This window comes from Lemur catta, chromosome 2 (assembly GCF_020740605.2).
Source record: "Lemur catta isolate mLemCat1 chromosome 2, mLemCat1.pri, whole genome shotgun sequence".
Classification (NCBI taxonomy): Eukaryota; Metazoa; Chordata; class Mammalia; order Primates; family Lemuridae; genus Lemur; species Lemur catta.
In genome coordinates, this window is record NC_059129.1 from 25664659 (window position 1) to 25692309 (window position 27651).

At 53.5% G+C, this 27651-nt stretch overlaps 4 protein-coding genes across 6 annotated transcripts; 1 reads left to right on the forward strand and 3 right to left on the reverse strand.

Moving 5' to 3' along the window:
- The first annotated feature begins 6038 nt into the window (after positions 1 to 6038).
- LAMTOR4 (late endosomal/lysosomal adaptor, MAPK and MTOR activator 4) lies at positions 6039 to 9851 on the forward strand. Of its 2 annotated transcripts, XM_045541417.1 has the most exons (4): positions 6039 to 6133; positions 6656 to 6736; positions 8727 to 8844; positions 9531 to 9851. In XM_045541417.1, the coding sequence occupies exons 1-4, from the start codon at positions 6131 to 6133 to the stop codon at positions 9626 to 9628; spliced, it is 300 nt and encodes a 99-aa protein (XP_045397373.1). In that variant the 5' UTR covers positions 6039 to 6130; the 3' UTR covers positions 9629 to 9851. The 2 variants fall into 2 exon arrangements, with proteins under 2 accessions (XP_045397373.1, XP_045397377.1); XM_045541421.1 differs by lacking the exon at positions 6656 to 6736 and having other exon boundaries at positions 6078 to 6133.
- A 241-nt stretch (positions 9852 to 10092) lies between these two features.
- Positions 10093 to 14538, reverse strand: TRAPPC14 (trafficking protein particle complex subunit 14). Its single transcript, XM_045541412.1, has 11 exons — positions 13900 to 14538; positions 13577 to 13672; positions 13342 to 13471; positions 13081 to 13167; positions 12801 to 12921; positions 12551 to 12698; positions 12336 to 12418; positions 12084 to 12247; positions 11386 to 11540; positions 10964 to 11157; positions 10093 to 10838 (listed from the first exon to the last, which is right to left on the reverse strand). The coding sequence occupies exons 1-11, from the start codon at positions 14308 to 14310 to the stop codon at positions 10685 to 10687; spliced, it is 1743 nt and encodes a 580-aa protein (XP_045397368.1). The 5' UTR covers positions 14311 to 14538; the 3' UTR covers positions 10093 to 10684.
- Positions 14539 to 14752: 214 nt separating this feature from the next.
- Positions 14753 to 20575, reverse strand: GAL3ST4 (galactose-3-O-sulfotransferase 4). Of its 2 annotated transcripts, none has more exons than XM_045541416.1 (4): positions 20371 to 20575; positions 18954 to 19266; positions 18496 to 18784; positions 14753 to 16188 (listed from the first exon to the last, which is right to left on the reverse strand). In XM_045541416.1, exons 2-4 carry the CDS (start codon positions 19076 to 19078, stop codon positions 15121 to 15123), a joined length of 1482 nt encoding a protein of 493 aa, XP_045397372.1. In that variant the 5' UTR covers positions 19079 to 19266; positions 20371 to 20575; the 3' UTR covers positions 14753 to 15120. The 2 variants fall into 2 exon arrangements, with proteins under 2 accessions (XP_045397372.1, XP_045397371.1); XM_045541415.1 differs by lacking the exon at positions 20371 to 20575 and adding an exon at positions 19733 to 19782.
- Positions 20576 to 21081: 506 nt separating this feature from the next.
- GPC2 (glypican 2) lies at positions 21082 to 27510 on the reverse strand. Its single transcript, XM_045541414.1, has 10 exons — positions 27163 to 27510; positions 26349 to 26507; positions 25738 to 26060; positions 24860 to 24940; positions 23950 to 24112; positions 23561 to 23691; positions 23118 to 23264; positions 22885 to 23024; positions 22625 to 22800; positions 21082 to 21996 (listed from the first exon to the last, which is right to left on the reverse strand). The coding sequence occupies exons 1-10, from the start codon at positions 27326 to 27328 to the stop codon at positions 21740 to 21742; spliced, it is 1743 nt and encodes a 580-aa protein (XP_045397370.1). The 5' UTR covers positions 27329 to 27510; the 3' UTR covers positions 21082 to 21739.
- Between the last annotated feature and the right edge of the window lie 141 nt (positions 27511 to 27651).

The window sequence follows — 27651 nt, forward strand, 5'->3', positions numbered from 1 at the left end:
CTGTGGGTAGAGAAAGAGGGACCTGTCAGTGGTTTGTGTTCCTTCATTTTTTTTTAATGGGAAGGAGATTTCTAGTCATCAAACCTGGTCCCCCTCTGCCTAGTGGGTCTCAGGCAGGAATCCTGCTGCCTCGGGCTGCCTCTGACCCAGAGCCTGGTGTCTGAGCCACACCACACACATCTGGAGATACCTTCTCATGTTTAAATGCATTTGTCTGTGGATTTTGCTAAATCCCACAGAGAATAACTAGCGTCTTTGTCTGAGGGTCCTGGCTGGCTTTTGCCCCACCACCTGCATACACTCCCATTGCCACCAGAGGGCAGTCTAGGCATGGCTGCGACACCCCCAGTCTCTCGCTCTCCCCACCCCTTCCAAGTTTTTCCCCCTCTGGGTTCCAAAACCTAGTGTTAATCTCCCTTTCCCCTCCTCTTTCCTCTTTCCCCAACTCTGCCTCCACCACCTCCACCCTAGGCTTCGAGCGAGGAGTTTGTTTACACACAAAAGGAGACGGGGCCTCCGCCAGGGAGCAGCCAATAGAATTGGACACATGAGGTCCCCGGAATTCCCTGCACAATGGGCAAAAAAGAGAGAGATGCCAGAGAAGACTGACAAACCCCAAAGAGGAAAGCTGCATAAATGCACAAAGGGAGACTTGGGAAAGGAATGGGCTGTGGCTCCCGCTCCCTTTGGACTTCAACGAAAATCCAAGTCTCAGATAAGCACAACTGGCCTTGCCTGGTCGGAAACATCACCATATGGCTCAAAACCACAGGACAGATGCTCAGCAGTTCCTCCCAAGGAAGGAAGTTAATCCAGTTTTATGGCCTATCAGGGTCCCTCGAATTTATCTCCCCTGTGTCTAACTTTTTTTTTTCTTAAGACAGTGTCTCACTGTGTTGCACTGGGGAGAGTGCAGTGGCATCATCATAGCTCACTGCAGCCTCAAATTCCTGGGCTCAAGTGATCCTTCTGCCTCAGCCTCCCAAGTAGCTGGGACTACAGGCACACACTACAATAACCAGCTAATTTTTCTATTTTTAGTGGAGACAGGGTCTCGCTCTTGCTCAGGCTGGTCTTGAACTCCTGAGCTCAAGCAATCCTCCTGCCTCAGCCTCCCAGAGTGCTAGGATTACAGGTGTGAGCCACCATGCCCGGCCTCCTGTGTCTAACTCTTTCTCTGACTGCACCTCAGTGTCAAGGGTCTTGACCCTCTCATTCAACTTTTCCTTGTAGCACAGACATTAGGTAAAACATGCACATTCCTGGTCATTTGAGTTTCCCAGATCTCAGCAGGGTCAGGGCAAAGGGGATGCCCAGATGTCTCTCTACCTACAGGTCTCCTGGATAAAATCAACATAAGCAAGAAGAAAGACTTGATAGGTACATCAGGAAGGAAGATCTGGTGCAAAGCAAGAGAGGCAGAAGGACATGTTTTCTTCCCCCTGGCAATTGAGACCCTTTCCAGAGGTACTTCATTAAATCCCTGGAGGTTGGACTTATCTGTGTCACCTTGTATGAGTTGTTGGCATAGCTTGTGACCGAAATATTTTAAGGATGTGTAGATTTCTCTCTACCTTGAAAGCAATAAGAAATGCACTCATTCAATCTCTCCCTCAATAAAGAATGAACACTTTATTGTAGGTGCTGATGCTAAAAAGGAAAAGGACAACCCCTCCTTCTTAGTTGGTCAAGGTTGCTGAGAAGTGTAAAAAGTACTGGGTCAGATAAGGAGCCCCTGCTTGGGTTAGGAGTAGAGCCACTGCTCACTCACCTGAGCTCCACAGGTGGTCTGGGGGGTCACTTGCCCCTGCCTACAATAGCCAGCACCTGCACTCATCACCTGGAGGCCTAAGGGCAGGTCGGCCCTGCCTGGCTTCACCTACCTCTCCATTGCCCAAGGACATAGTCCAGGGGACTGGGGATCACCCAGCCCAGTCCACCACTGCTGGCACCTGAGTACTTCTCCCAGGGACTGAGGTTGGGCCCACTAAACCTACTGCTACAACCACAGCTAGCATCCACCAACACGTGCCACATGCAGGCCTGTGGACTGGCCCAACCAGCCCATTGCAGCCACCACCAACACCGGTGTGGACTGCTTGAGTCCCAGAGGGTTGTACCACCACTGCTACTGCCATTGCCTACGCCATGTCAGCTGGCTAGGGGATTGAGAACCTGCTGACCCACCTGGCCCACTGCTGCTATTCCCAGCACACAAGCACGCCACTTGGAGGCCCAAGAATCAGCCTGCCTAGAGCCACTAACACAGGCACCAGCATATGCCACCCTAAGGACCAAGGACAGACGTGCTCAGCCCATCGTTGCCACCATTGGAGCCCAAAGACTGGCCCACCTGGCATCCCAGTCCCCACCAAAACTTCATTACAGCCTCCAGTGACAACCATACCCTAAGCCACCAAGAAAATCACAGATACCACTGATGCTGTTTACAGCCAAAGAAATCCAACAGAGACTACACTACTGCATGCACCCAGAAAAAAATTATTCAGTTTATAGGTTAGCAACATGCTAGGTACTAAGGTAGACACTGGGATTTCAAAGGTGGACCAGGTCCTTATTTTCAAGGAACTCATAGTCTAAGACAAAATGAGCACTCAATAGGCACTCACCGGAATGTTCTTCCTCCAGGTAAATAGATACCTTCAGGACTCACTTCCTAAGGTCTCTGCTCAGTGGTCACCTCATCAGAGAGGACAATCCTGCCCAACTGCCATTAAAGAGCACACCTACTACCACCCTGATTGTCTATATCCTCTTACTTCAGTTTTTTTAACTTTTTATTTAACTATAATATGCATACAGAAAAAGTTCACATGCCATAAAGTGTATGGCTCACTAAATTTTCACAAACTGAACACATGCACAACACCAGCTTCCAGACCAGGAAACAGCATTACCAGCCCCCAGAAGCACCCCTCTTGTCCAGCCTCAACCCTTCCCCCATGGATACCCACCATCCTGATTTCTAGCAGCATAGATTAGTTTTGCCTTTTTTTTAAAATTTACATACACAGAATCACACACAAGGTACTTTTTTGTGACTGACTTATTTCACTCAACATCGGGCTTGTGAGATTCATTCATTGTGTGTAGTTTTTAGTCATTAATTCTCTTTGCTCTATAGTGTCCCATTGTGTGAATATGGCACAATTTATTTATTCATTCAACCATTAGTGGGCATTTGGGTAGTTTCCAATTTTGCATTATTAGAAACAAATCTTCTATGAACATTCTAGTACATGTCTTCAGATGAACATATGTACACATTTCTGTTGGGTATATATTTTGGAGTGAAATTGCTGGGTCACAGGACCTACTTTTTTTTTTAATTGTTAAATATCTTTTTTTAGAGATGGAGTCTCACTGTTTCCCAGGCTAGAGTACAGTAGCCTGATCAAGAGTTCACCATAACCTTGAACTCTTGGGTTCAAGTGATCCTCCCACCTCAGCCTCTCAAGTAGCTGGGACTTCAGACACATGAAATCTTTCATGTATTAAAAACAGTGCATTGTATGTACACACATACACACACACATACACACAGAGAGAGAGACAGAGAAAGACTCAGAACTTAAGAAAGAGAATAATTAATCTATCATAGGATTAAAGAAAAAAAGAAAGAGAATATTACCAATATTTTGAAGCCCTTTATATGTCTCCCTGATCCTATTTCCCCTTTATTCCAGAAATAATCATTATTCTAAATTTTGCATTTATCATTCCCTGGATCTTCTTTAGCATTTTGTTGTAAGTAAATGCACGTATATAAGCAATACACTATTTTGTTTTGCATGTTTTTGAACTTGATGTAAATGGACCTCTGCTCTATTTTTCTTCAAAGCACTTCTCACCACTTAACACATTTATTTTCTTATCTGTGTGTTGTCTGGCTCACTGTCCCTCCCTTACAGCTCCTGAAAAACCATTTCAAAAAGTCTAGGGTTTTTGTTTTTTTTTTTGAGACAGAGTCTCACTCTGTTGCCCGGGCTAGAGTGCTGTGGCGTCAGCCTAGCTCACAACAACCTCAAACTCCTGGGCTCAAGCAATCCTGCCTCAGCCTCCCAAGTAGCTGGGACTACAGGCATGCGCCACCATGCCCAGCTAATTTTTTCTATATATTTTTAGTTGGCCAGATAATTTCTTTCTATTTTTAGTAGAGACAGAGTCTTGCTCTTGCTCAGGCTGGTCTCGAACTCCTGAGGTCAAACGATCCACCTGCCTTGGCCTCCCAGAGTGCTAGGATTACAGGCCTGAGCCACCTCGCCTGGCCAAAAAAAAAGTCTGGTTTTTATTCACTGCTGTACACCCAATTCCAAGAAGAGTGTCTAGTATACAGAAAGTGCTCAATAAATATTTGTTGAATGAAGGAATGAGAAACTTTGCTTTCTACATAAGTAGTGGAATTAAGCTATTTGTGAAAAGGAAACAATTCTAACTATGGCTGATGAACATTGTCTTGCTAAGGGTTCCTGTGTGTCAATAAAATTGAGAGCAGAAGTTTCAAGGTAAAATTAAATGTAGCTTTAAAAAAAAATAATCATAGTTGGCTCATACAGCAAAGGAAAAAGCATCAGCCTCAGTGTCAGAAAACAGACTACAGGGTGTGGTGGTGTATTCCTGCAGTTCCAGCTACTCCAGAAACTGAGGCGGGAGGATCACTGGAGCCCAGGAGTTGGAGGTTGCAGTAGTAAGCTATGATCCAAGCACTGCACTCCAGCCTGGGTAACGGAGCAAGACCCCATCTCTTTAAAAAAAAGAAAAAAGAAAAAGAATAAAGGAATATTATCTTAAAAAGAAAACAGACTAGAATCTGGCTCTGCCACTTGCCAGCCGTGTGCTGGGAAGCAAGACTCAACCTCTCTGCACTTTCTCACCTGTATAATTGGGATACTATTACAGGGTGGTTAAAAGGATACTATCACAGGGTTGTGTGGACATGTTTTCAGTTCTCTTGGGTGTGTATACCTTAAGAGTGGAGTTGCTTGGTCATGTGCTAACTCTACATTTAGCTTGTTGAGCAACTGATTACAGCACTTTGCATTCCTAACCAGCATTGTATTCAAGTCCAATTTCTCCACATCTTTGCCCAACAAGTACTTATTCTATTTCTAGAATCATTTTTTTTTTAAATATTACTGGGGCGAGGAGGGGGTAGGGTTTCACTCTGTCACCAGGCCTGGGCTCAAAGGATCCACCCATTTCAGCCTCCAGATTAGCTGGGACTACTGGCCCCTGGCCACCATGCCTAGCTAATTATTCTCATTATTTTTTGCCCAGACTGGTTGAACTTCTGGCCTCAAGCGATTCTTCCGCCTTGGCTGCCTCTTCATTTTACCTCACCAACACTTCCTTGGCCACAGTAATATTGCAAGTCTAAAAACTATTAAATTCTAGACTTGTAATACTAATTCAAATTGAAAGAAAATTTTCCTATGTTTACATATATTTTGTGATGCTCACATATATAAAAGTGAGTCCAAGGTGCCGTTTCCAATTTTTCCTGGCACAGAAGATTGAGTATTGCAGCCGCCTTGACTAGCCGGGGACTCAATTCACCATCACATCGTTCCTCACTGAATCCGTGGGAAAACCCACTTTGGGAACAAATCCCTGTCTTCAACAAAGAGCTACCTTGAGTAAGCATAAAAGTGGCATTTGAATAGCTTTTCACATGACTTGCACCTTATTTCCTTTCATTCCTTCGTTTTAGGGTGAAGTCTGAAACCCACAATGGACTCGCTTCTGGTCACGCTGGAGAACAGTGTAGATTTAAGCAGAACCCCAGATACCGCAAGCACGCAAGCACGCAAGCGCACACTCCAACCCCCACCGCCGCCATTCTCCGCTCCTCCCCGCGTTCCGGAGCCGAGGGGCGGGGAGATGGGAGTTAAGGAGGGTATACGACCAATCAGCGCGCGTCTCCGGGAAGCGGCGCTCCGCACTGGCTGATTAAGTCTCAGGGAGTAGCCACAGTCCAATCCGCATGCTAGGGGCGGGACTAAACGTCAGTGGCGCAAGGGAGGAGACCGCCTGGTGGAGACACGTGACCGGGGCCTGGAGCCGGAAGCCACCTATCTTGTAGGGAGCTCCCCAAGCACCTAAGCCTGCGATGGTGAGTGAAGACGCATGCGCGGGAGTACGCGCCGGGGGTTCCGCGTCTCTGTTCCCCAGTGTCTCAGGGTGCCCCTTCCTGGGCCTGTGCTCCACCCTTACCTCCAGTCCGCCCCGGGACTGAGAGGGAATGGAAATGGGAGGGGTGGCGACGTAGAGGGCTGAAGAGGGAACTGTGGGAAGGTGTTCTAGACTGAGGCGTAGACTGCGGGGCAGGCGCGGGGCGCGAGGGGAATTGGAGAGAGGGGCTGCGGGCAGGGGCCAGTGGGGCTGCGAAGGGCTCCCGGTATAACGAAGGTGGGGTGTGGAAGGCCAAGGAACCCGGGGGCCGACAGTCAGTGCGGATGGAGGCTCAGGAAGACCCGCGTGGAGGGAAGGGGGAGGGAAGAGGGTCTGGAAGGGCCCTCGCTTGGGAGAGAGAAAACCTGGGGGCCAACATCAAGAGAGAGACGGTTTGCAGGTGAAGGGTATCGAGGGCCATCCTTCTAGCATGTTTCTCACTGCTTGCATCTTTACCCACTAGACTTCTGCACTGACCCAGGGGCTGGAGCGAATCCCAGACCAGCTCGGCTACCTGGTGCTGAGCGAAGGTGCAGTGCTGGCGGTGCGTTCTGGGAAAGGGCCTGGGGTCCCCTTTAGTGCACATGGCCCGGTAACCCCTTCTAATATTGCCCCTTCTTTTCTGGGCCTCTACCTGCCATACAGTAAGCTTTCAGTAATTAAGCAATCTCTGGAATCTTAGTCTCCTAACTGTTCTGAGGTAAAAGAAGGTTACTCACTTTACCAAAGTCACGCATCTAGTTTCGGGTTTGTTAACTTATATAACGTAAGTTTCTCTCAAGTATGTCTTTATTTGGTATGTCTTAAAAAGGCTTTTGTATTTTGTTCCATAGTACTGTGTAGTCTTAACTCTCTAGCTTTTTGATCTAGTTAGAGACAAGGCTTAGGTTAAAGGTTGAAAACAACACAAGTGGTAAAGACTACTGAAGGAGTCCAGAGTATAAAAGAGTCAACCTTCATGTTATGGCAAGGAAACTTTCTTGGTGGTAGGAATTTAGCTGAGCTTAAAGGAGAGTATTCAGGGCTGGGAGGTGTGTGACATCAACTTGCCTGAATTGGTGGTGGGGTTATGATGAAGAGATTTGGAAAGATTTGGGGGAAGAAGATGATTTGGTAAGCAAAGGATCCAATGTGGAGGGCTTTGAAGTTAACACATTTGGACTTAATCTTGAGGATAGTAGGAGCTTTTAAGGTTTTCTGAACAGAAGCATGGCCCAACGAAATGGTTGAGCAAGATTGTTCTATTAGTGTGAAGATGGGTCGGAAAGGGGGTAATCTAGGTATGAGGCTGGGCTGGTGGCAGTAAGTAGGAACAAGGAGAAAAGAAATTCTAAAGGAGGAATCAGTATATCTTGGTATTGACTAGGTGTAGGTGATAGAGGAAATACGTTTCCATCCAGTAAGACTTTGAACTTAGAGGCCTAAAAGAATGATGGTATCTTAACAGGAAATCAAGAAAAGTGGATTGGGTGGATAAGGAGAATTCTGATGGCCTGACTCAATGTCTAACATTGAGTTTGATGTAAAATAATGGCAGTTAATATATAGTGCTAAGAGCTGTTCCAAGCATCTTTTCAATATTATCTATCTTACATAACCCTCACAACAAGCCTATGAGGTAGGTACTGTTGTCCTCAATTTACGGATGAGGAAACTGTAGAATGTCTGACAGAGCAAAGGAAACTAAACTTAACCTACTGGGAGGCCCATATCAAGGAGGTGGGAGGAGGAAGTTGAGACAGTCACCAGAAAAAAGCCCAGGCCACTGTCTCATCACTTACCCAAGCGGTAGGTAGGAGGAGGAGTTCAAGGACAAAGGGGATGTTTATGTTTCACATTCTGCAGACAGGGCAGCAAGTGGGAACACTAAGAAAAAGATGGCGCCTTTAAAAAGTCAGTGGGGGGCAGGCATTGATTTTGGAGAATGTGGTTTTTATCTTATAGGTAGGGACAAAGTAAGACATCCAGTTTCAAGGGGTTAGGAAAAAACAGTCAGTAAAGAGATGGATGTGCTGGGAGCAGTGGCTCACACCTGTAATCCCAGCAACTTGGGAGGCTGAGGCAAGAGGAGTGCTTGAGGCTAGGAGTTCAAGACTAGCCTGGGCAACATAGTGAAACCTCATCTCTAAAAAAAAAAGAAGAAAAATTAGCTGGTCATGCTGGTGTGTACCTGTAGTCCTAGCTACTTGGACAGCTGAGGCAGGAGGCTCGCTTGAGCCCACGAGTTCAAGGCTACATTGAGCTATGATCAGGCCACTGCACTCCTGGGTGACAGTGAGACTCCTTTTCTTTCTTGAGAGGACAAAAAAAAAAAAAGAGATGCAGCTCATCAGGGGAAGCCCAACATTATGAGACACAGGATGGCACTGGGAAGCTGACAAGATCATGGGGAGGTTTTAGGCTGGTTTTTTCAAAACTGGATAATCTGGGGTCATTGGAAAGTGGAGAGGGAGAGCCAAAGGGACTGTGTCTGGAATTCCTTACCAATTCTGTGCCTTAATTCCTGCCACCCTGCCTCCTCCATCTATGTGCAGTCATCCGGGGATCTCGAGAATGATGAGCAGGCAGCCAGTGCCATCTCTGAGTTGGTCAGCACAGCCTGTGGTTTCCGACTGCACCAGGGCATGAATGTCCCCTTCAAGCGCCTGTCTGGTGAGCCCCAGCCCCTGGTGGTGGTGGCGGTGGTGGGGTGCTTCCAGAGGCTTCTCTTCTTGGGGAAAAAACACCTGTCTCCTACCAGCCCTCCACCATCTCCTCCTGGGGTCCCTGGTGTGGCCTCTTTCTTCTCTTTGGGATTCCCCCTGTGTCAGAATTGAGTCGGAGAAAGCAAGAGAATAGAGGGAATTTAACAAAGGCCACCGGGCTGGGCACCATGGCTCACACCTGTAATCCCAGCACTTTGGGAGGGTGAGGCAGGAGGATTGCTTGAGGCCAGGAGTTCAGGACCAGCCTGGGCAACACAGTGAGACCCCATCTCTACAAAAAATAGAAAAATAAACCAGGTGTGATGGCTCATGCCTGCAGTCCCAGCTACTTGGGAGGCTGAGGCAGGAGGATTACTTGAGCCCAGAGATTTGAGGTTGCAGTGAATTGTGACCTTGCCATTGCCCTCAGACCTGGGTGACAGAGTGAGACCCTGTCTCTTCCCCCTCCAAAAAAAAAAAGGAAAAAAAGAAACAGAGGCCACTCATCTTCAAATCCGTGAGCCTTGAACTGTAGAATTTCTTTGGCTTTTGATCCTAGCCAATTTGTGTGTGACCTTGTGGAGGCTGATGCACCTGCTAACTCTGTACTCCCTTCCCTCTCCTGGGGTGGGGGAAGGTGGGTCTCTCCTCTAGTGGTCTTTGGAGAACATACGCTGCTGGTGACCGTGTCAGGACAGAGGGTGTTTGTGGTGAAGAGGCAGAACCGAGGCCGGGAGCCTATTGATGTCTGAACCTGCCAGAGGGCGAGGGTCTGCGAAGTGGATTGGGGCTGTGGGCCTCTGTGATGAGGAAGGCACAGCCGTCCTCCACCTCTTTCTTGGCTTGCTGCAAGAATTAAGGCCTTCTGCTCACCCACCCCTACATGGAAGGGCAGAGGCTTGGGGACTTTGTACTATGTTAAAGAGAATGAGGGCAAGGGGACTTCTCTAATAAACCTGAGTCTGATGTTCCCCAGCCCAGGGATGTGTGTGTGTCTGTGGGTGGGTTATACCCCATGTCTGTCTTCATCTCTGGGGAGAGAGTCATGTACCTCACCACAGGGTGGGTGAACTAGGATGACCTCTGAGCATTATAGAACTGTTAATCAGAAAAAAATGTACGGGAAGGGAGCAGGGGAGCCATCTGCGAGCATGGGGAAGGGAAACACCCTGAGCCCCGGTGGTCTCTGCTCCTTCCATTAACACATAAACAGCAATTGTTCTTCGCCCTCCTGAACAGGCATTTAATAGTCTCATTTCAGTTGGAAGCAGTAGTTGGAGAATAAGTTATAGGAACAGACAAAAAAATACAACTTAAAGTGCTTCAGGCTGCAAACGTAAACATCAGGGGCAGCAGGAGGCCCCTAGCTGTCTCCCTGACCCATGAGACAGGAGGGTCATTGTCGAGGCCTTTTGCTATCACCACCCTAACCTCAGCCCTGCGGGTGGGTGGGAGGGAATGTCAGAGGCAGGAAAGGGCTAAACAGGAATGAAGGAAATACTTTGTAAACTTAGAACCAGGGTGAAGGTCGGAGGGCAAGGGAGCTCTTGGAGCCCTTACCCTGGCCTAGGGGTGGGGCCAGCCCCCCCCATGGAAATCGAGGAAATACTGTTGGCTTAGTGCTGCAGCCATGCCCACCCATTTCACAGCTTTGTCCCTTGTCCCTCATCAGCAGACACAGACAGGCAGCTCTGGTGGGCCTCTTCACCCCCGGGGGAGGCTCCCAGGGGAGGCACAGCCTGGGAGTAAAGACCCCTCCAGGGGTTTTCGGTTTCTGGAGTGTAAGAGGGAGCAGAGCTGGCACGGCACTATTTGACAGGCTCCACCACCAGGACCTTGCACTCGCGCTTGGCAATCTTGTCCAGAGACAGCACAGCCTTGTCCGGGGGCAGGTAGAGGGGGCGGCCGACAGGGGAGGCCACAGGGGGCGTGATGGCCCTGCGCTCCATCACACTGCCTGACCTGGGAGAAGGCAGAGGCTGTGGGCTCCGTCAGAGCCAGGACCCTCCCTGTTCCCTCCCTGGTTCCATCCTCCACCCAGTCCAGTGCCACCCCCCACCCCCTACCCCCACTCCCCAGTTCTGTACCTCATGAGGTGGCTGCGGGAAGGCTGCTGGTGGGAGAAGGACTGAGAGCGGCCCAGGCTAGCCTGGTGCCTCTCCACCAAGTCCCGGACGGCAGGGCTGCTGGGGCTGCTCTTGCGAGACAGGGGCCGGGCCTCAGGCGGAGGGTGGGACACGCTGGCCGTGAACTGCAGCTTCAGTTTCATGTGTTGGCTCAGCTGGGGTGGGTGGCACAGCTCAGCATTCCCACTTGCCTTCCAGGTCCCAGACCTTTCAAAGCCCCTTCCCCATATGACTGACCAATGTCGCACCTAAATCCCCCCTCCCTCCACCCAGCTTTTCTGTGTCCCCCCCCATTATATCTCATCCACAGAAGCTAAGGGTCCTGCCTCATCCCCTAACATTCTGCATCACCCAGCACTCAGCCCAGACCCTCTGCAGCCCACCTCAAAGAGCCCCGTCCTCAGAGCCTGGAAGGCCACACTGAAGGTGAGCGCACTGCCCTTCCGGGAAAAGCCCAGGTTGTTGAGGGGTGTGTGGCAGACGATGGAGTCCAGGGCTGCCTGCATGGCCCGGCGTTCCTCCTCACACAGCTGCTTGCCTGGGGGCACAAACAGGGACCAGGAAACACTACAGCGTTCCTCAGTTCCCAAAGGGCCTTCATGAGCACAGCTTCATTTGGTCCTCAAAGCCATTCTGTGGATGAAGCAAACTGAGCAAATGTTATCTTTTGCTGTGTGGCACAGATGATGATAGCTAATGCTTACTGCATGCTGAGGCCTGTTCTAACCACTTCACATGTATCAACTCATCAATCTGCAAGACAACCCCATGAGCTATTAATTGCTCTATTTTAGAGGTGAGGCCTCTGAGGCCCAGGGAGGTTAAGCAACTTACCCATGGTCACACAGCTAGTAAATGAGAGAGGTAGAAAGCATACCAGAAAGTGCAGTTCCAGTGTCTATGTCCTTAAAATCACTCTGTCGCACTGCCTCACTAAACTCTCCATCTGTGACACTATGAAGACCACCCAGGTACAGAGCTGAACCACCTGCCATAAGTTACCCACTGTAGTGGGGCTGACACCAGATTTGAGCTGTCCTCCCTCCCTTGGGACTAGGTCCCAGCCTGGCAGCTGACCTACCAGCCTGTGCATGCTCGGGGGTCCACACAAGCCTCACAGCAAGGAAGTCTTGGAGATTGTTCAGCAGTGTGTAGGTGACAGTGAAACGCTCATAGGTCCGAACAGGGGACTCACAAGAAGCAGTCATCACAAAGCATGGGCGGTCCAGGCGGATGCTGGGCAGTCTAGGAGCAGTGAGAGAGGGAAGCCAGATGTGTGTGTCAGGCAACAGAGGTGGACAGGCAGTACCTGCAGGGGGTCCCATACACTCACCGGTAGTGGGTATAGATGCTCTGAGTGAAGGGCAGCTTCGGGGTGGACCACTGAACCACAGCAATCAGGGGAACTTCCAAGCCCTGTCGGAGGGACAAAGGAAGGTGTCAAATGTAGTAGAGATCCCCTCCCATCTTTAGTCACCCCCCTGGTCTTTCCTTCCCACAGCCTTTCCTTATCCCTTTTCCTTGAACACACCAGCGCCTTATGCTCACCTCCTTGGCCCCTGGAGGGGGCTGTTCACCCCCTCTCAGCTGAAACAGGAAGTTGTGTTCCTCCAGGGCACTAAGTGGGCAGGGGAAGCAGCCAGAGGTACCAGGGAGCCGGCAGAAGGAGCCCATGGAAACCTCCCCAGACTGGTGACTAGCTCAGAAAAGAGGACAGGTCATGATCTCCCCATGCCAGAGCTCACCCCTTGCCCCCGTCCCTACCACCTCACAGCCCTGCCCCTCCCCAGGACCTCACCAGACATTGTCCACCAGCAGCACAGAGCCATCGGGCATGACAGGTAGATAACTGGCATTGAAGTTGGGGAGGATTCGGATATCCCAGATGGAGATTTCCTCCTGGGAGGAGCTATTCAGCACTGTTGGAGATAGCCAGCTCAGTTCCAAGTAGCTGGACCCCTCAGGCCCCACCTTTATCCTCTAAAAATGGACCTGTCCCTTCTAGCCTGCCCAGAGTAACTACCATCCAGTCAGTTCCCTTGCTGCTACCCAAGACTTGAGTGGGCAGATCTGCTCACCCTTGAGCACGGTCAAGTGTTTTCCAGCCACAGTGAACTGCCGGCATTTCAGAACCGGAGGGGGCAGCAGAGTCAGCAGGGTGCTCACTAAAGGAGAGGGGAGAGGCAAGAAATGATGATCTGGGCGCAGTCCTCACCTCCAACCCACAGTTCTGATTTTCCTCTTCTCCCCCATAAGGCACTTTCCAGTCTGACCCCTCCACTTGGTCCCCGAAATCCCAGTTTCTAGCCTTTCCCCTCTGCATTCATTCTCCTCCCCACCTTGGGCCTTGAAAGCACTCTGCTCGCCCCGGAAGGTCTCCCCAGGAGATCGAGTCTGCAGCAATCTCAGGTAGCCTTGATCTCTGACCTCTGGTGCCTCAACCTCCCGCTTCCACACAGTCACTACAATCTGGGTTTGAGGGACACAGGACCACAGTCAAGAGGAGAGACAAGTGGCTGAGTCTTGAAAGGGCGTCTGAATTAGGACAACAGCTCCACCTCTCGCTGATCTTACCTTGGCCTTAGGTGTCCCTGGGGGCAGTCTGTCCAGTGAAACAGTGAGTGGGAAGATGACCTCGTCTGTGGACACAATCGGTTCCTCCACAGGCAGCTGGGGTTGTGAAAGGGGTAAAGAGGTCAGTAGAGAGTCAGAGGCAGCCTGCAGCCGTTCCCTTTAAGATCTGCAGTATGTGGTCCCTCGTGCCCTCCCTGTGCCCTCCCCTCTCCTTGGCAGTCATCTGCCCCCTGCCTTAGGTCCCCAGGGTCCACCTCCATCCTGTCTTTGGCACCCAGCAAACCGCCCCTCCCCCCTGTGTCGTGTCACCCCAGGCTCCTCACCGTAGTCGTTCCCCCTGAGGTAGCAGGGCCCGGGCCGTGGGTGAGAAGAGGGCTGCAGCCTCGAAACAACCCCCCACCGCCAGGATCCCCTCCCCCTGGGGGTTCGGAATCCTGGTCGCTGGTGCCCCCGCCCCCTGTCATCCCGCCTCCAGCGCTGACCGAGGCCAGGGCGGCCAGGGCGGTTGCCAGTTCTGCCCAGGCCCCTCGAGAGCCCAAGCCCGGACCGCCCCCAGCGCCGGACCCTGCGCCGCCCCGGCAGCGCAGCACCAGCAGGAAGCGGACAGTCTCCCCCAAGTACAGATGGTTGCGCCGGGGCAGCGCCCGGTACCGGCCCGGGTCCCCCGCCAGCTCCGCGCGCGGCGGCAGCGGCACGGCCGGAAAGTACATCGAGTAATCGCACTGGGACTCCATGGGGCGGCGAGGACAGTGCGCCCGGGACCGGACACCAGCCCCGGCGGGGCCCGCGGAGGACGAGGGGACCCGCTAGGGTGAGTCCGGCGAGTCCCGACGCCCGGGGGATGCTGCGCGCGACCTATGAGACCAGCCCGGCCCAGGAACCGGGGCAACGAATCCGGAACCGAGACCCGGCAATGCCGGAACCGGGTTACGGAACCGAATGACTGGCCAGAAACCGGAAGCGGAAGGGGAGGGGCGTGGCCTCCAAGGCCCCGGAGTCTGTGGGCGCCCGGGCCGCGGAGGAGGAGGCGGGGTCCGGCGCGAGTGGGCTGCTGCAAGAATGGAGCTGAGACCACGGATGGATTTTGTGAAGAAATATTGAAAGGACCCCTTCCAACCCCGCTTCTCCCAGGAATATTCTCTATCTCTCCCTTTTCTGTCCTACATAAGTCTAGTAGAAGTTCCAAATCATTTATTCATTCAGCAGACATTTCGTAGTGAAATGAACATAGCCCAATAACAAATATTTCATAGAGAAATGGACGTATCATCCCAACTCGCCACGCCCTAAACTCTCTCGGGCTCACTCCATCTTTTGCCCCTCCGGGGAGCTTTGGAGAGTGCTGCGAGGACCTGCCTTAGAGCTGGAAAGGGGAGGGGGTAACGTGGGTGGAGGAGAGAGGCATTGCTGGGAGCCCAATGACTGGGATTCTGAGTCCAAGGCCAGAGGACTTGGGGCCTGCATCAGAGCAGAGTCCTGTCCCTTCTGAGAGAAGCAGAATGACATCTAGCTGACCCGCACTCATCACATGTGCCCCTTGTAACTTAGCTGCTCTTTGGCCTAAATCTAGAGTCTGATGCCTGTGGAGGGAGCGGCTGTGAAGTCTTGAGGGGCAGTGGGGCCGTAGGGGGGAACTGCTTGGCATCCAGCTTGTCCTTGTATTGTAGCTCAGGGGTAACCAGGCGCTCACACTCCTCCTGGTCTTGGGGGCTCAGTCCACCTCGAAGTACATAGCCCAAAACCTTAGCTGACCCAAACTGGAAGGGGCGGAACCGACGGTCAGTGATGTATTTGGGGTCTAAAGCCTCACCCCCTAACAGACAGTGTTTGGCCAGGGCCTTTCGGCGAGCTCGGAGCTCAGCCACAGCTCTCTCTAGACGTCTCTGGCCATATTGCTCTATCCGAGCCCACAGACTGCGGTTGAAATGAACATAGAGAGCCCAGTCCAGGTTGTTCCAGGCTCGAGCCCGTGCGTTCAGCTGCCGATCCTCAGCAGTCAGTCCGCTGTTGTCGACAGCGCTGAGGCCCTGCTCACCTCCAGCTTGGGCGTTGTGCATGAAGCCCACCACGTCATCCAGATCCCAGCACAAGGCATCTGCCAGCAGAACTAGTGACTCGTCAAAGTACTCAGCCACCAAGACCAGGTCAAAGACAGAGTCCAGCCAGGCCAGGCCCCACTGGATGAAGGACGAAGACCCCAAATCTAAAGAGGCAGGGCTGGCTGTCTGGATGTGACCATGAACAACAGTGGCAACAGGATGGAAGAGAGCATTGGGATCTAGGGCTTGGGCTCGAGGGCCAGCACCAGCAGGCAAGACATGCATCTGTGGGGGGTTGGGGTTTCTGGGGGGAAGAGGATTCCCTTTCTTGGCCCTCATCTCTGGAGGAAAGGGGAGGCCAAAGTCAAACCATAATAAGTTGCGGGCGTAGTGGTCCCCACGGGCCCCAGGCCGGTAGAAGGCTCGAGGATTGGCCAGGAAGGCAGCCAAGGATGGTGACTTGCGAAAGGCCGATGAGGTGGATTTATAGTAGGAGAAGGCAGAACGGGCCAGGGCAGCGGGGTCTCGGACAATGGAAAAGAAGAAGCTGTCAGAAGGCATGACCTGAAGTACCTGCAGAGGAGAGAAGACAGACATAGGGAGAAAGAACTGGGCCCAGGAGAAAGTAAGCACAAGCCAACTGCCCAGTGATCCCCAGAGTCCTCAAACCTCCTTCTCACAGCTCTGCTAGGAACCCCCAGCTTATGTCACTTGCTATGTGGCAAGTTACTTAACATCTCTGAGACTCAGTTTGCTTATCTGTAAAATGGGGATAATCATACCTTCTCAGTTGATTATGAAGGATCCATGAGATAAAGGATATAAGGAAACCTGGTGCATGGGAAGCTTCTGGAGGACATTCATTTCCTTAGGCCTTTCTGTCTGTCTTGGTCAATAAAACCTCTAGGAACCAGGCTTTGTACTTACTTCTCCAAATAAAACCTACTGATTACCTACTCTGGGGCTCTTGGTTACAGCTCCAAGAAGGGAACGGCCCTAGGCCACCTCGAGGCAGGAGGAGGTGGGTGTCAGTGGCAGCAAACAATGAAGAGAAAGGGCAACAATAAGACTGTCTGAAATATAGGCAGCAGGTGGGCAGGCCAGGCCCAGGAGGCTGAAGGGCAAGGTACTTCAGAGGCTCCTGGGCACCTTGGAGAGCAAAAGACACCCTGGACTGGGGCTCTGGGGAGCCATGGCCACTTGGCAGGGTGCTGCCCTGGGGGCTGGGACATATGATTCCACTTCTGCCCCGGAAGGAAGGAATAAGGCTAACACCCTAACAATGCAGGCAGATCCATATCAGGACCTAGCACCTGGACTCCCTGGAGGGTTTCTGCCTCTGAAAATGAGTTCCATCATTGAATCTGACCTTTCCCTGCCATGTTGTTCTCCAGTCTGCTCCAGAAGTATGGCACACCTAGAAGGCAAAGCCTGAAGGCAGAGGGAAACAGAGATGACAACAGACTTTGGCCTCCAATGGACCTGGAATAAAATCCCAATTCTGCCATTTACTAATCGTGTGACTTTGGGCATATTATTGAACTTTTCAGAGTTTTTGTTCTCTATCTGTAAATCTGGGTTAACACTTACCTGGAAGAATATGGAAGTGCCTGGAACATGGTAGGTAGTCAATGAATGGTGGTGGCAATGAAGGTCATCATTCTAGCCTCTGGGGAAACCTACTGTCATTGCCTCACTCCCAACAGTGGCCCCTTGGTGCCCACTGGATCATGCCCACAGTCCTCCAGCTTCAATGAAGGTGTCTTTGCAGCCCTTGCTGAAGTTCTTCCATGGGTGCACATACTCCCCCTCTTACACACACACAACCATGCCTGTGCTGATGTTTTGCTCCAAGAATGTCTGATGTTCTTCTTACCACAAAGCCATGTCTACCTTTTCTTTTAAAACCCATCTCTCCAGAAAGCTCCATCTCTTTTGATAGACACCATTCTGGATACAAACACACATACACATGCCTCAGAAGGAGCCTTGACTTTGGAGTACATGGACCTGAGTTCAAATTCTAGCTCTGCCACTTTCTGTGTGTTGAAGGAGGCCAGTCAGCCTCCCTGAGACTTGAACTCCTAGTATGTATATTGGAGACACTTACAATACCTTCCTGGAAAGGTGATGGTAAGATTAGTATCCAGCATTCAGTAAAGGTTAGTTCCTTCCCTGTATGTTTTCATTTGCATGTTGATTTTCTTCTGACAAGAGCTCTCGGGTTCCTGTGTGTCTGTATGAGCATGCGCTGGTCTCCCCATTAGAACTGAGGCTCTGGGAGGGAGGCAGGACTCAGTTTCCACCCAACTATTCTGCTGTTCTCAGCCTAGGGCTTGAAATATAGCTGATCCTCAAAATGTGGCAGATGGCCAGGTGCAGTGGCTCACGCCTATAATCTCAGCACTTTGGGAGGTCAAGGTGGGAGAATCGCTTGAGCCCAGGAATTCGAGACCAGCCTGGGCAACATAGCAAGACCCCGTCTCTACAAAAAATTAACAGAAAGAAAAATTTGGCAGACATGATGGGGGGAATGACAGGAAGAAAAGTCAGGAGGCAGTGGAGGAGCAGGAGCCCTGGTAGTGGCAGTGGCAGAGACACTGAGGAGGACAAGGGGCACCTGGAAGGAGAGTTGGGGGCTCAGAGTTGGCATCAAGGAAATAAATTGGTCAAGGAAAGAGACTGGGGTAGCACCAGGTGGGAAAGAGAAGGACTCTGGCTTCCAGAAACTACTCGGGAAGGGACGCCTGAGGAGAGGGCAACAGGAAATCCCACCCTGTGGCCTCCATGTGCAACTTTTGGGTGAGGTGATGTCTGGGGAGCCCCCAGGCCTGGGCCCATATCTTTCCAGCCCCACCCACCCTCCACAACACCCCTCACCTCTTTCAGGTTGAACCTCATGTGGTGACAGAGGATGTGGAAGGGGAACTGGGTGCCTCCACCCTGGGGTCGGTGGCCTTTGACCCGAGAGGCCTGGAAAAGCCTCGGGTAGCCGAACTGGTAGCGGGCAGGGAGGGCGAAGCGCAGCCCATGCCGGTCCCCGTAGCGATGCAGCAGGCTCAGCACAGAGCTGCTCCCGGATTTATGTGTCTTCAGGAACACAAGCCGCTGCCGGGGTGGGCAGGACTGAGCAGCTGGTCGAGGGGATGGAGCCCAGGGCTGTCGGAGCCTGGGAAGAGATGGAGGGGGAGTGTCCTGTCCCTCAGCAGCGAGTGGACGGGCTTCTTGTGGAGAGAAGACCAGAGGGGCATGGAGTCTTGAGAGTCACAGCTCCAGGTGGGACGGGAAGGAGCAAGTGGGGGGCATCTGTAGGGAGATGGGACAAGATGGGAACTCACCTCCTCTGGAAGGGCCCCCCCCAGAGCTGGAGGGCAAATCCGATGGTCATGAAGACTCCCAGGGCCACCCCCAGGCTCCGAGGCCCCCAGAGCCTCATTGTCCTGGTAGGAGACAGAGGGCCCATGTGGCACAGGGAAGGGTGAGGCTAGAGAGGGACAGATCCAGGGCAGGGAACAGAGGCAGAGATGGCTTGAGACAGCCCTGCAGCCACGGAAGGCGCCGGTTGGAGATCGAGGGGTCATTCCCCAGGCCTGCTCGCAGCCTTGATTGAGCCTGCCCCCTGAGTTAGCAGATTTTTGCCTCTGTCAGCGTCTAGAAGGGAAATGAGGGGGAAGGAGGGGAGTCTAAGGAGAGGGGTAGAGCCTCCTCTCCTGCTGCAGCTGAGACCTAACTCAGGGAGGGGGAAGTGGTCTAGGTACTGTCAACACCCAGACTCTTCTAGGTGGCCCCACAACTACTAACTCCGCTGCCAGCCTTTTTCCTGTCTTCAATTCCCACCACCCCACCCCCCAATCCCTGCCATGGTTCTGCCTGAGCCTCAGGGAGTCGGAAGCGAAAGAGAAAAAGACAGTCACCCAAATCATGAATGAAACGGCCAGCCAGAGAGACCAGACCCATCAGCTTGTTATGACAGGTCAGATGGAGGCCAGGCCCCTGGCTTTCTCCTGAGCCCCTCTGACTGTCACAATTGGGGATGAGGAGCTATAAGGAGGGAAGGAGGATCAGACAGGACACAGGTTGATGAACCTTGGCAGGAGGAAGGGAGGTTAGGACTTACAGGAGTGGCTTTGACGTCAGTAAGAGCCACTGGGTAAACTCAGGCATCTCTTTCCCCTCTCTGCTCCGGGCAGACCCCAGTGAGTGAGAGAAACCCGGATCGTGGACACACCCCCATCCCACTTTCCTACCCAATCAGTGCACCCAGAGGAGATTGAGAGGGTGGGTCTGGACAGAGAGAGAGAGAGAGAGAGAGAGAACTCTATCACACAAAAATACGGAGAAAAACACAAACAGAGCTTCCTAATCCACTGGGAGTCTGGTCCCGCCCCTTCAGATTATAACTCCCAATCACGGACCACGGCCCCCTTCCCTGACAGAGATGACCCCAGGCAGAGAGAACCCACACTTACTACCCAGACCCGCCTCCTCTGGCATCACTCCCCAATTCCCTCCCCCAGCCCAGCCCCCAGGATCCACTGCGACTCCCCCATGCAGAGTTCTTCGTTCCCTTCCACCTATCTTCCTCTTCCCATTGCTCCCATCCCAGCCCTCTGTCCCCTCCAGCTTTGGTGACTGCTCAGTCTGCTGCCAGTCTTGTTGCCCCCACCCCCGGATTCTATGAGCCCCTCGAGTCTCCTCCCATAAATTCAAGGGTCGCTCCACTGGCCCCAGCCTCAGCTTCCTTTGACCACTCACCAGGCCACAAGGGGAGCAGCAGGGAAATCGGCAGGGCCCTCCCGCCTGCCCCAGCCACCGCCCGGCTCCTCGCTCAGCTCAACTTTCTCCACAAACTTTCTCCGCGCCGAGGCTCCTCCCCTCTTCTTTTGTCCCGCCAGCCCGACGGACCAGCTGCTCCGGCTTCCATCGCCTCTTCGGGTCTCCCCCTCCCTGCATCTTGCCCGCTCCCTCCGGGCACCCAGCCTGCTCCTGGAAGACACCACTTCCACCCTCCTTTCGAACTCAGGAATCAATTCTACCTTTTTCTCTCAGCTTTCTACAGAACAAAAGATTCATTCAGGCATCAGAAAGGAGCGAGAAAGTGATAGACAAGAGTTGAAAGCAGACATTGTCAAGGACATGACAAGGTAGCCAGAGGCTGACACGAAGAGAACAAGGTCCCCCACCCTGAAGGAAGGGGCAGTGGTGTGATAATGTTACTAATGCCTTATGTTCAAAGAGCATTTGGCAGGTGACAAGGCATTTCCTCACACAGCTCCTAACTGGTCCCCACAATTCTCCCCTGAGGGTGGGCAACTTGGAGATGGGGGGGGTCTCTCCCCAGCCTGTGCCCAGGGGACAGGTTCCAAGACAGGCAGAAACTGAGCCAGTCACAGAGGCCCCAGGGGTCTCTGCTAGGAGCGGGGACTCAGGGACTGACGCTGAAGGCACAGAAAGCCACACACAGGGTCCAATAAATTACCATTTATTTGCAGAATAAACACTGAACACTGATTCAAACACTGAAACATGAAACTTGGAGTTTGTGAAGGACGTGGATGACAGAGATAATGAGATGAGGTATTTTTTTATTTTCATTTAAGAAATGGATACTGAAAAAACTCAACAGAACCCAGGCCCACTGAACCTCACATCCTACTCACATACCCCCAGTCCCCTGCCCTGCACCCTGTCAGTGCCTGGCTTTGTCCTTTTGAGACCAGGTGCCCCCACCCCATTAGAGTTCCACCCCTCCCCACTTCTAACTTCCTTCAAGCCCCATCGCCTATGCAACTCTAAAACTCCTCCCTTTCTCCCTTGTTGGTTGATCATCAGCCCCAGCTTTAGAGGACTGGAGGCCACACTCTCTAAGGAGACCACACTCCCTCCTAAATAAATACCCCCAGGGCCCCCCTCCCCAGTTACCAAATGAAAAAATAAATATTGTGAACACCCACCCACCCCCAATCCCACAATGGGAATCTCCTGGATTTGGGGCCCCAGCCATTCACCTGCGAAGTCCCTTCACCCTTTCTGTAGCCCCTTCCTACTCCTCCCCAGACCCAGCTGAGGGGGGAGGAGGGGAAATGGCCACGAACCCTTCTGATGCTAGGGCGCCCCTCCCCTGTTATCGAGGTCCAAGCAGGGATAGGGCTGAGAGGGAGAGAACAAAGATGGGTTGGGTGTGAAAACCAACAGACACCCCCCCACTCCTGCTCCGGCCCTGATTGTATCGGGCACTGCCACCTCCTCTGCCCCCGGAACCGTCCCTTCGAGGAGGGTACGGAGGCCGAGGAGGCCGGACTGGGGGGGCCACAGCTGCTGCCCCAGCCATCCAGTCATCTGCATACTGCTGTCCCCCTCCAGAGCCACTGGCGTCTTCATCTGCAACAAGGGAGAGGGACAGAGACAGACAGGGGTGGGGAAAAGAAATCAAGATAAAAACAGAGAAAGAAAGGCAGGGGAGAGAGAAACAGGTAGATCCATGGGGTTGGGAGGAGGGAGAAAGACAGTGAGTGACAGGAAGGCAAAGAGAGAGAAAAAGAGAGACACAGGCAGATGGGGAGAGAGGATAAACAGGAAAAGCCAGAAAAAGCAAAAGTACAAAGAAGCAGAGAGCAGCCAGGAAGAGGGGTGGGGGGAGGGTGACAGAGAGAGAAACAGACAGACAGACACAAGGAGAGAAAAAAAAATTAGTCTGTGCCTTGCTTCTCTGGCAAACTCCACCTTGGAGAGCCAGCCCAATGTCACCCCCTCCCCCATTCTCCCACTGCCTTTTGCCCATTATAAGAAGCTTCCCACTGTTCTGTAAGAATGTTTTCGGGTCTCCCCCACTGGACCGTAAACTCAAGTATAGAGAACCACTCATTGGTCTTTTATCTTCTACCTTTGAGGTCAGCGCTCAATAAACGCTTGCAAAATGAATGAGTGAATGAACGAAGGCTAAGAGTGGAGGCAGGGGCGGGAACTACGAGCCAGGGGAGGGAGTCGAAAGGCAGTGGGCGGGGCTCACCCGCGTCCAGCCCGTCCAGGTCGTGCCCAAGCGCGGCCGCCTTCATCCTGGCCGTGGCTGCCCGGAGCTGCAGCCGCCGCCGCCGTGTCGGTACGTCGGGGCCCGAGACATCCACCTGCACCTCGGGGTTGCTGAGTTGCTCGGCCGGGGAGCCCCCGACTACGGGCGGCAAGTACCTGCGAGCAGACCAGCCCCGAAGCTCCGCCCGGCCGCCCCCTCGGCCCGCCCTCCCCGCCGCCGCCCGGCAAGCCGCGCCTCACCTGCCCCGCCCGGCCCCGGTCCAGCAGGGCGCCGCCTCCTGCGAGACGTCCGCTGCCATGCGGGAATCTCCGCACACCGTCAGGGACAGCCGGGCCCAGAAGCCCCGCATCCTGGCCAGCCGCTCGCGGAGCTCCCATACCTGGGCGAGCGAGAGAGTGGGGCGACCTGGAGCGCCCCCTAACCGCAGCTCCGCCCCGCCCCGCCCCGCACCCCGCCTGCGTTCGCCACTCACCAGCCGGTGCATGTTGGTGCCCGCTGCCGTGGTGGGCCGCTCCTCCTCGGCCACCAGCGTCCACAGCCGGCCCGCCTCTTCCCGGGGCGCAGGGGCTCGGCGGTTACGGGCCGGCACCGGGTGAGGAGGGCCGCATTCCTGAAACACCTGCGGCACAGGGACAAGAACTCACACATGGTCCCCCAGTAGTGAAACCCATCCTGTGTCCCCAGTCTGACCCCATAGTCTCCCCAGATACCCTACCATGTCTCCCTGCCACCCACACTGTCCTCCCACCCCAGGCCTCACTTCTGCTCTTCTCTCCCCTGAACCTGGGCTGACACCCCCACTCTGTCCCCCTATCCCAGGCTTCACCTCCTCCCTTCTCTCCCCTGAACCTGGGCTGACACCCCCACTCTGTCCCCCTATCCCAGGCTTCACCTCCTCCCTTCTCTCCCCTGTACCTGGGCTGACACCTTCACGCTGTTTTCCTGCAGAAACATCAAACCCTCTGAGATCTTCACTCCAATAGACTCAGCCGCCAGTTCAAAGGAAAAGGGACCCTGGAGCTTCTCAGCCAGGAGCAGGAGAGCATCTAGAAGGAGGGAGAGGGATAGAAAGGGTGGAATGAGGGGTGATCCTGAACTGGGATGTTCCCACACATCCTCACTCAGGCTTTAGAGAGAAGCAGCAAAGTGTTTAAGGGAACTGACATCAGAAGAGCCCCCTCCCATGTTCCCCCTGGATATGACCTTAGAGCCCTTAGCCCAGCTCACCCCACTTGCCCCTTACACACAGTCCCCAGCCATACTCGAGACCCTCCTCTATCCCAGGCTTTCTTGAATCCCCTCACCCAGATAGCTGCCCCACTCAGGCTCCAGTCCCCTGTTGCTGAGACAGCCACGAACCACGTTGAGGCAGAAGCCCTGGCAGGGCATAAGTGAGGGGACCCCCCGACAAAGGGGGCAGCCAATCAGACGCATCAGAGCCTGGCTGCAACCTCCAAACACCGGCACCTGGGGGCAGAGAGCAGGGCTGTGTCATCCACAAACCCCGTGGCTGCTCTCAGTCAAGCTTGGTGCTCGGCACGGAGAGAAGTCAAGTACCCAACCCCACCTTCCCCAGGCTCTGTTTGGGGAGCTGGACGTGAGTGCCTAGAGTTGGTGACCCCACATGGCAGCAAGTGAGACCACAAGAGTGCCACACATCTGAGGACAGAGGTTCCTAGGCGCCTCTGCTTCTTGGGTGGAGTAGAGGCAGTGGGGGGTCTGAGGCAAGATGCAAGGATGAGAGTGTGCCCATGATAGCTGGGGAGGGAGGAGACAGGGAGGAGGCAAGAGGTGGGGCTGGGAGGTCAGGAGAGAATGGGCAGTGAGAGAGGCCCAGCCAGGCATCTGGCCTTCAGTAGCAGGGAAGGGGAGTCATTGAGGGACCCTGGGGGATCCAGGGGGGCCCAGTACTCCAATCCTGGATTGCTATGGAGGTGAGCAGACCCTCGGGAACTGGCGAGGGCTATGAGTCATCAGAGGGCAGGAGTGGGTCAGGGGTGGTAGGAAACCATCGATCATGACCCAGGGGAGACTTCACTCCCGTGCCCCCCACCCCCCCACCCCCCGCCCTTCCTGGGATGACAAGGCCTGGAGGCTGACATGGGCAGCCTCCAGACCTCTCTTGCCAGCTGGTGCCTGACTCTTCCTCATGAGGTCTCTCCCACTTCTGCCTCTCCCTCCCTGGGTCCTGCCCACACTCAGGCCCCCTCTAACCTTAAGCGCCTCACTGACCACTTCTCTTCCAGTCTCCAGGCCCCGGACAAAGGCCCGGGCAGCCACAAGGGTCCGGGTTATCTGGGGAAAAGGAAAGAAGGGGAGAAAAACCAAAAGGTTGTCATGGGTCAGTCAAGACTGGGGCCAAGATATTGCACTACAGGGACAAGCAGTGGGGGTTAGGATTGTGGGATTTTCTCGGGGTGGGGAGAGTGTCTGGTGGTACAGAGAGGCAGGTTCAAGAGGCCCACAGGAATTACAGTCTAGAAGGATTAAGGGGAACTAGGTTTGGGAGGAGATGGAGGGATTGTGTTGTACAGGGATTGGGGATAGATTGTGTATCAGAACTAACACTGAACTTGAAGCCAGAAGACCCGGGTGTGAGGCACAGCTCTACCACTTATACTGGTTGTGAGACCTTAACCTCTGGAATGCTCAGTTTTCTCATCTGTAAAATAAGGATACTACTATCTACCTCGCAGAGTTATGATGACAGTTAAATGCCGTACTATAAATGAAAATGCCTCTTAAATATGGAATGCCTAATTCCTGTTTAGTTGAACCAGAGGAAGTCAAGATGTTAGGATTAAGGAGGAGTTGGCAGAAAGGTGGCTGGAGGCCAAGGGCAGGTGAATGTTTGTGCGAAATAACGCACAGAATGGGAGTGGGGGGGTGTCCACTTAAAGAAGTGCTGGGTCAGGCAGGGGTGATGAAGGCTGGAGACAGGGGTCGCCAGTTCAGTGATGGCTGCAATGTGGGGTGGAGGGTGTCACCAGGTCAGGGGTGACTGGGGCACACTTGTTTGGAGGTGAGTAGTGCATAGTTTAGAGGTCACCAGGTCAGAGGTGACTGAAGGCTCAAGAGTTGGGAACCCTCACCTGCAGGCGGAGGCGGCGGGGTGAGTCCCCGAAGGGCTGCAGAGAGCCATCAGTAGAGGAGGCGAGGCGTGAGAGGCAGAGCAGGTAGTCAGGGGGGAAGCTGTACTGTGGGTGCAGCAGGGGGAACACTCTCTCCAGGAGCTGTGCCCAGAAATCCGCCAAGGCGTCATCCAACCCCTCACCAGACTCCCCATAGAAGTCCCGCAGCCGGGAGAACAGGCCATTGAATATGAGGGCGTGCTGGGCATACAGGCGGCCGTAGGAGTGGGAGAAGAGCTGGGTCAGGGAGTGCTGGGCTACTGAAAGCATCTCCAGAAAAAACTCTGCGGCAAATGCAGGAAACGGGTGTAGGGTGGGGTGAGGCCAAGAAGGGTAAGTGAAAGGGCAGAGGCAGGAGGGGATGGGGATGGGAGAGAAAAGACAAGTGAGTCAGAAACTGGGAATGAGGGAGGGCAGGGCCCTGGAAGAGAGTCTGGGGCAGGGATGAAGGGCTAAGCCAGGGCCAGGAAGGGGTACAGTGCCTTAGTGATGGAGTGGGGACAGGAAGCTTGCTGGGGTCATGAGCACAGAGAAGAGGTGTGAAGCCAGGTTTGGGGATCCCAGGTCCTCACCATCAAATTTTCTGTGCCGGACAGCCAGTGTGTGAACCATGAAGGAGCCGCTGTCCTCCACCAGGCCTCGGAAGGTGGCCTCAGTCTCCCTGATCAGCCTCTGCTCTGTCTCACTGGAACAGCAGGTATACTCCTGGGGACAGACCTGGAGGTGCTCACCTGTACAGGGAGATGTGGAGGAATGGTGGGAAGTGATATATGAAATTCCTTCCATCTCCTGCCTATCTCTGGGGGCTGTTCCTTCTTTTCTACCTGTCTGGTCTCTTTTCTATTGTCTGCTCCCTCATCCCCACCTGACCCTATCCCCACACCCATCCCAACTCCACTCCCATTTGCCATGGGATCACCTATTTGACAACTGTCCTGAAGGCAAAATTAGTGGTCAGAGTGTCCTCAGGTGACCCTCCCCAACGTCATACACCCAGGCCTCCAGGGACTTGCAGGACAGCTTCTACGGGATGAATGGGATTTGGAGGGGTGGGGTTTCTTGGTGAGCAAGAAAAGTATTATCATAGAAGGGGCTCATAGAATTAGCAAGGAGAACATGGCTGTGAAGAAAGAAACACACAGGGGGGGTGCTAATTATGAGAAAGGGATTCCTGGGGGTGGGGGGCGGGGAGTAAGAGAGCTATTCTGTGCACAGGAGGGTTATTGTGATCCTGGTAAGGAAGTTACAAGAAGAGGAGAGACATTATTGTAGGATGAAAACATGATTATAAGGGTCACTCTGAAAGGGAAGAGAGTTATTGTGAGATGGGGAGGACCCGCCCCCGCCCGCCACCCCCAATTCTCTAATCTTTCTATTTCTCCTCACCTGAGATCAGGGCGGGAGGGATTAGGTTTAAGCTATATCCCCGGGCCCCCAGCACCTGCCGGGTCTCTGCACAACTCCGGGTGACCTTTGCCTCGCTCCCGGGTCCGGGACCAGGACCGGGACACAGAGGCAGCAGCAGAAGCAGGAGAGGTCGCAGCGCGGACATAGCTGCAGCCACCTTGGGACAGCAAAGTGGGTCCTAAAGAGGAAAGAAGAGCCGCCCAAACTCGGGAATCCGGTTTTCGGCCGCGGGACCGTTCCGCGGGCCAGAGAAAGAGCGCGACCCCCGAAAACTGAACACAGAGCACGATAGCTGGACCAGGCGGCATCTGCCGAGACAATGGGAGCCGGGAGCCGGACAGGGGGCGGGGCCCAAGGCGGGGCCCCACCAATGATGGTAAGGAGCCGGCCTAGGGGGCGGGGCCAATGGAGAAATTAAGCCAATGTAGCGGGAAAGCTCGGCAGGGGGGAGGGACACAGCCGCACCAA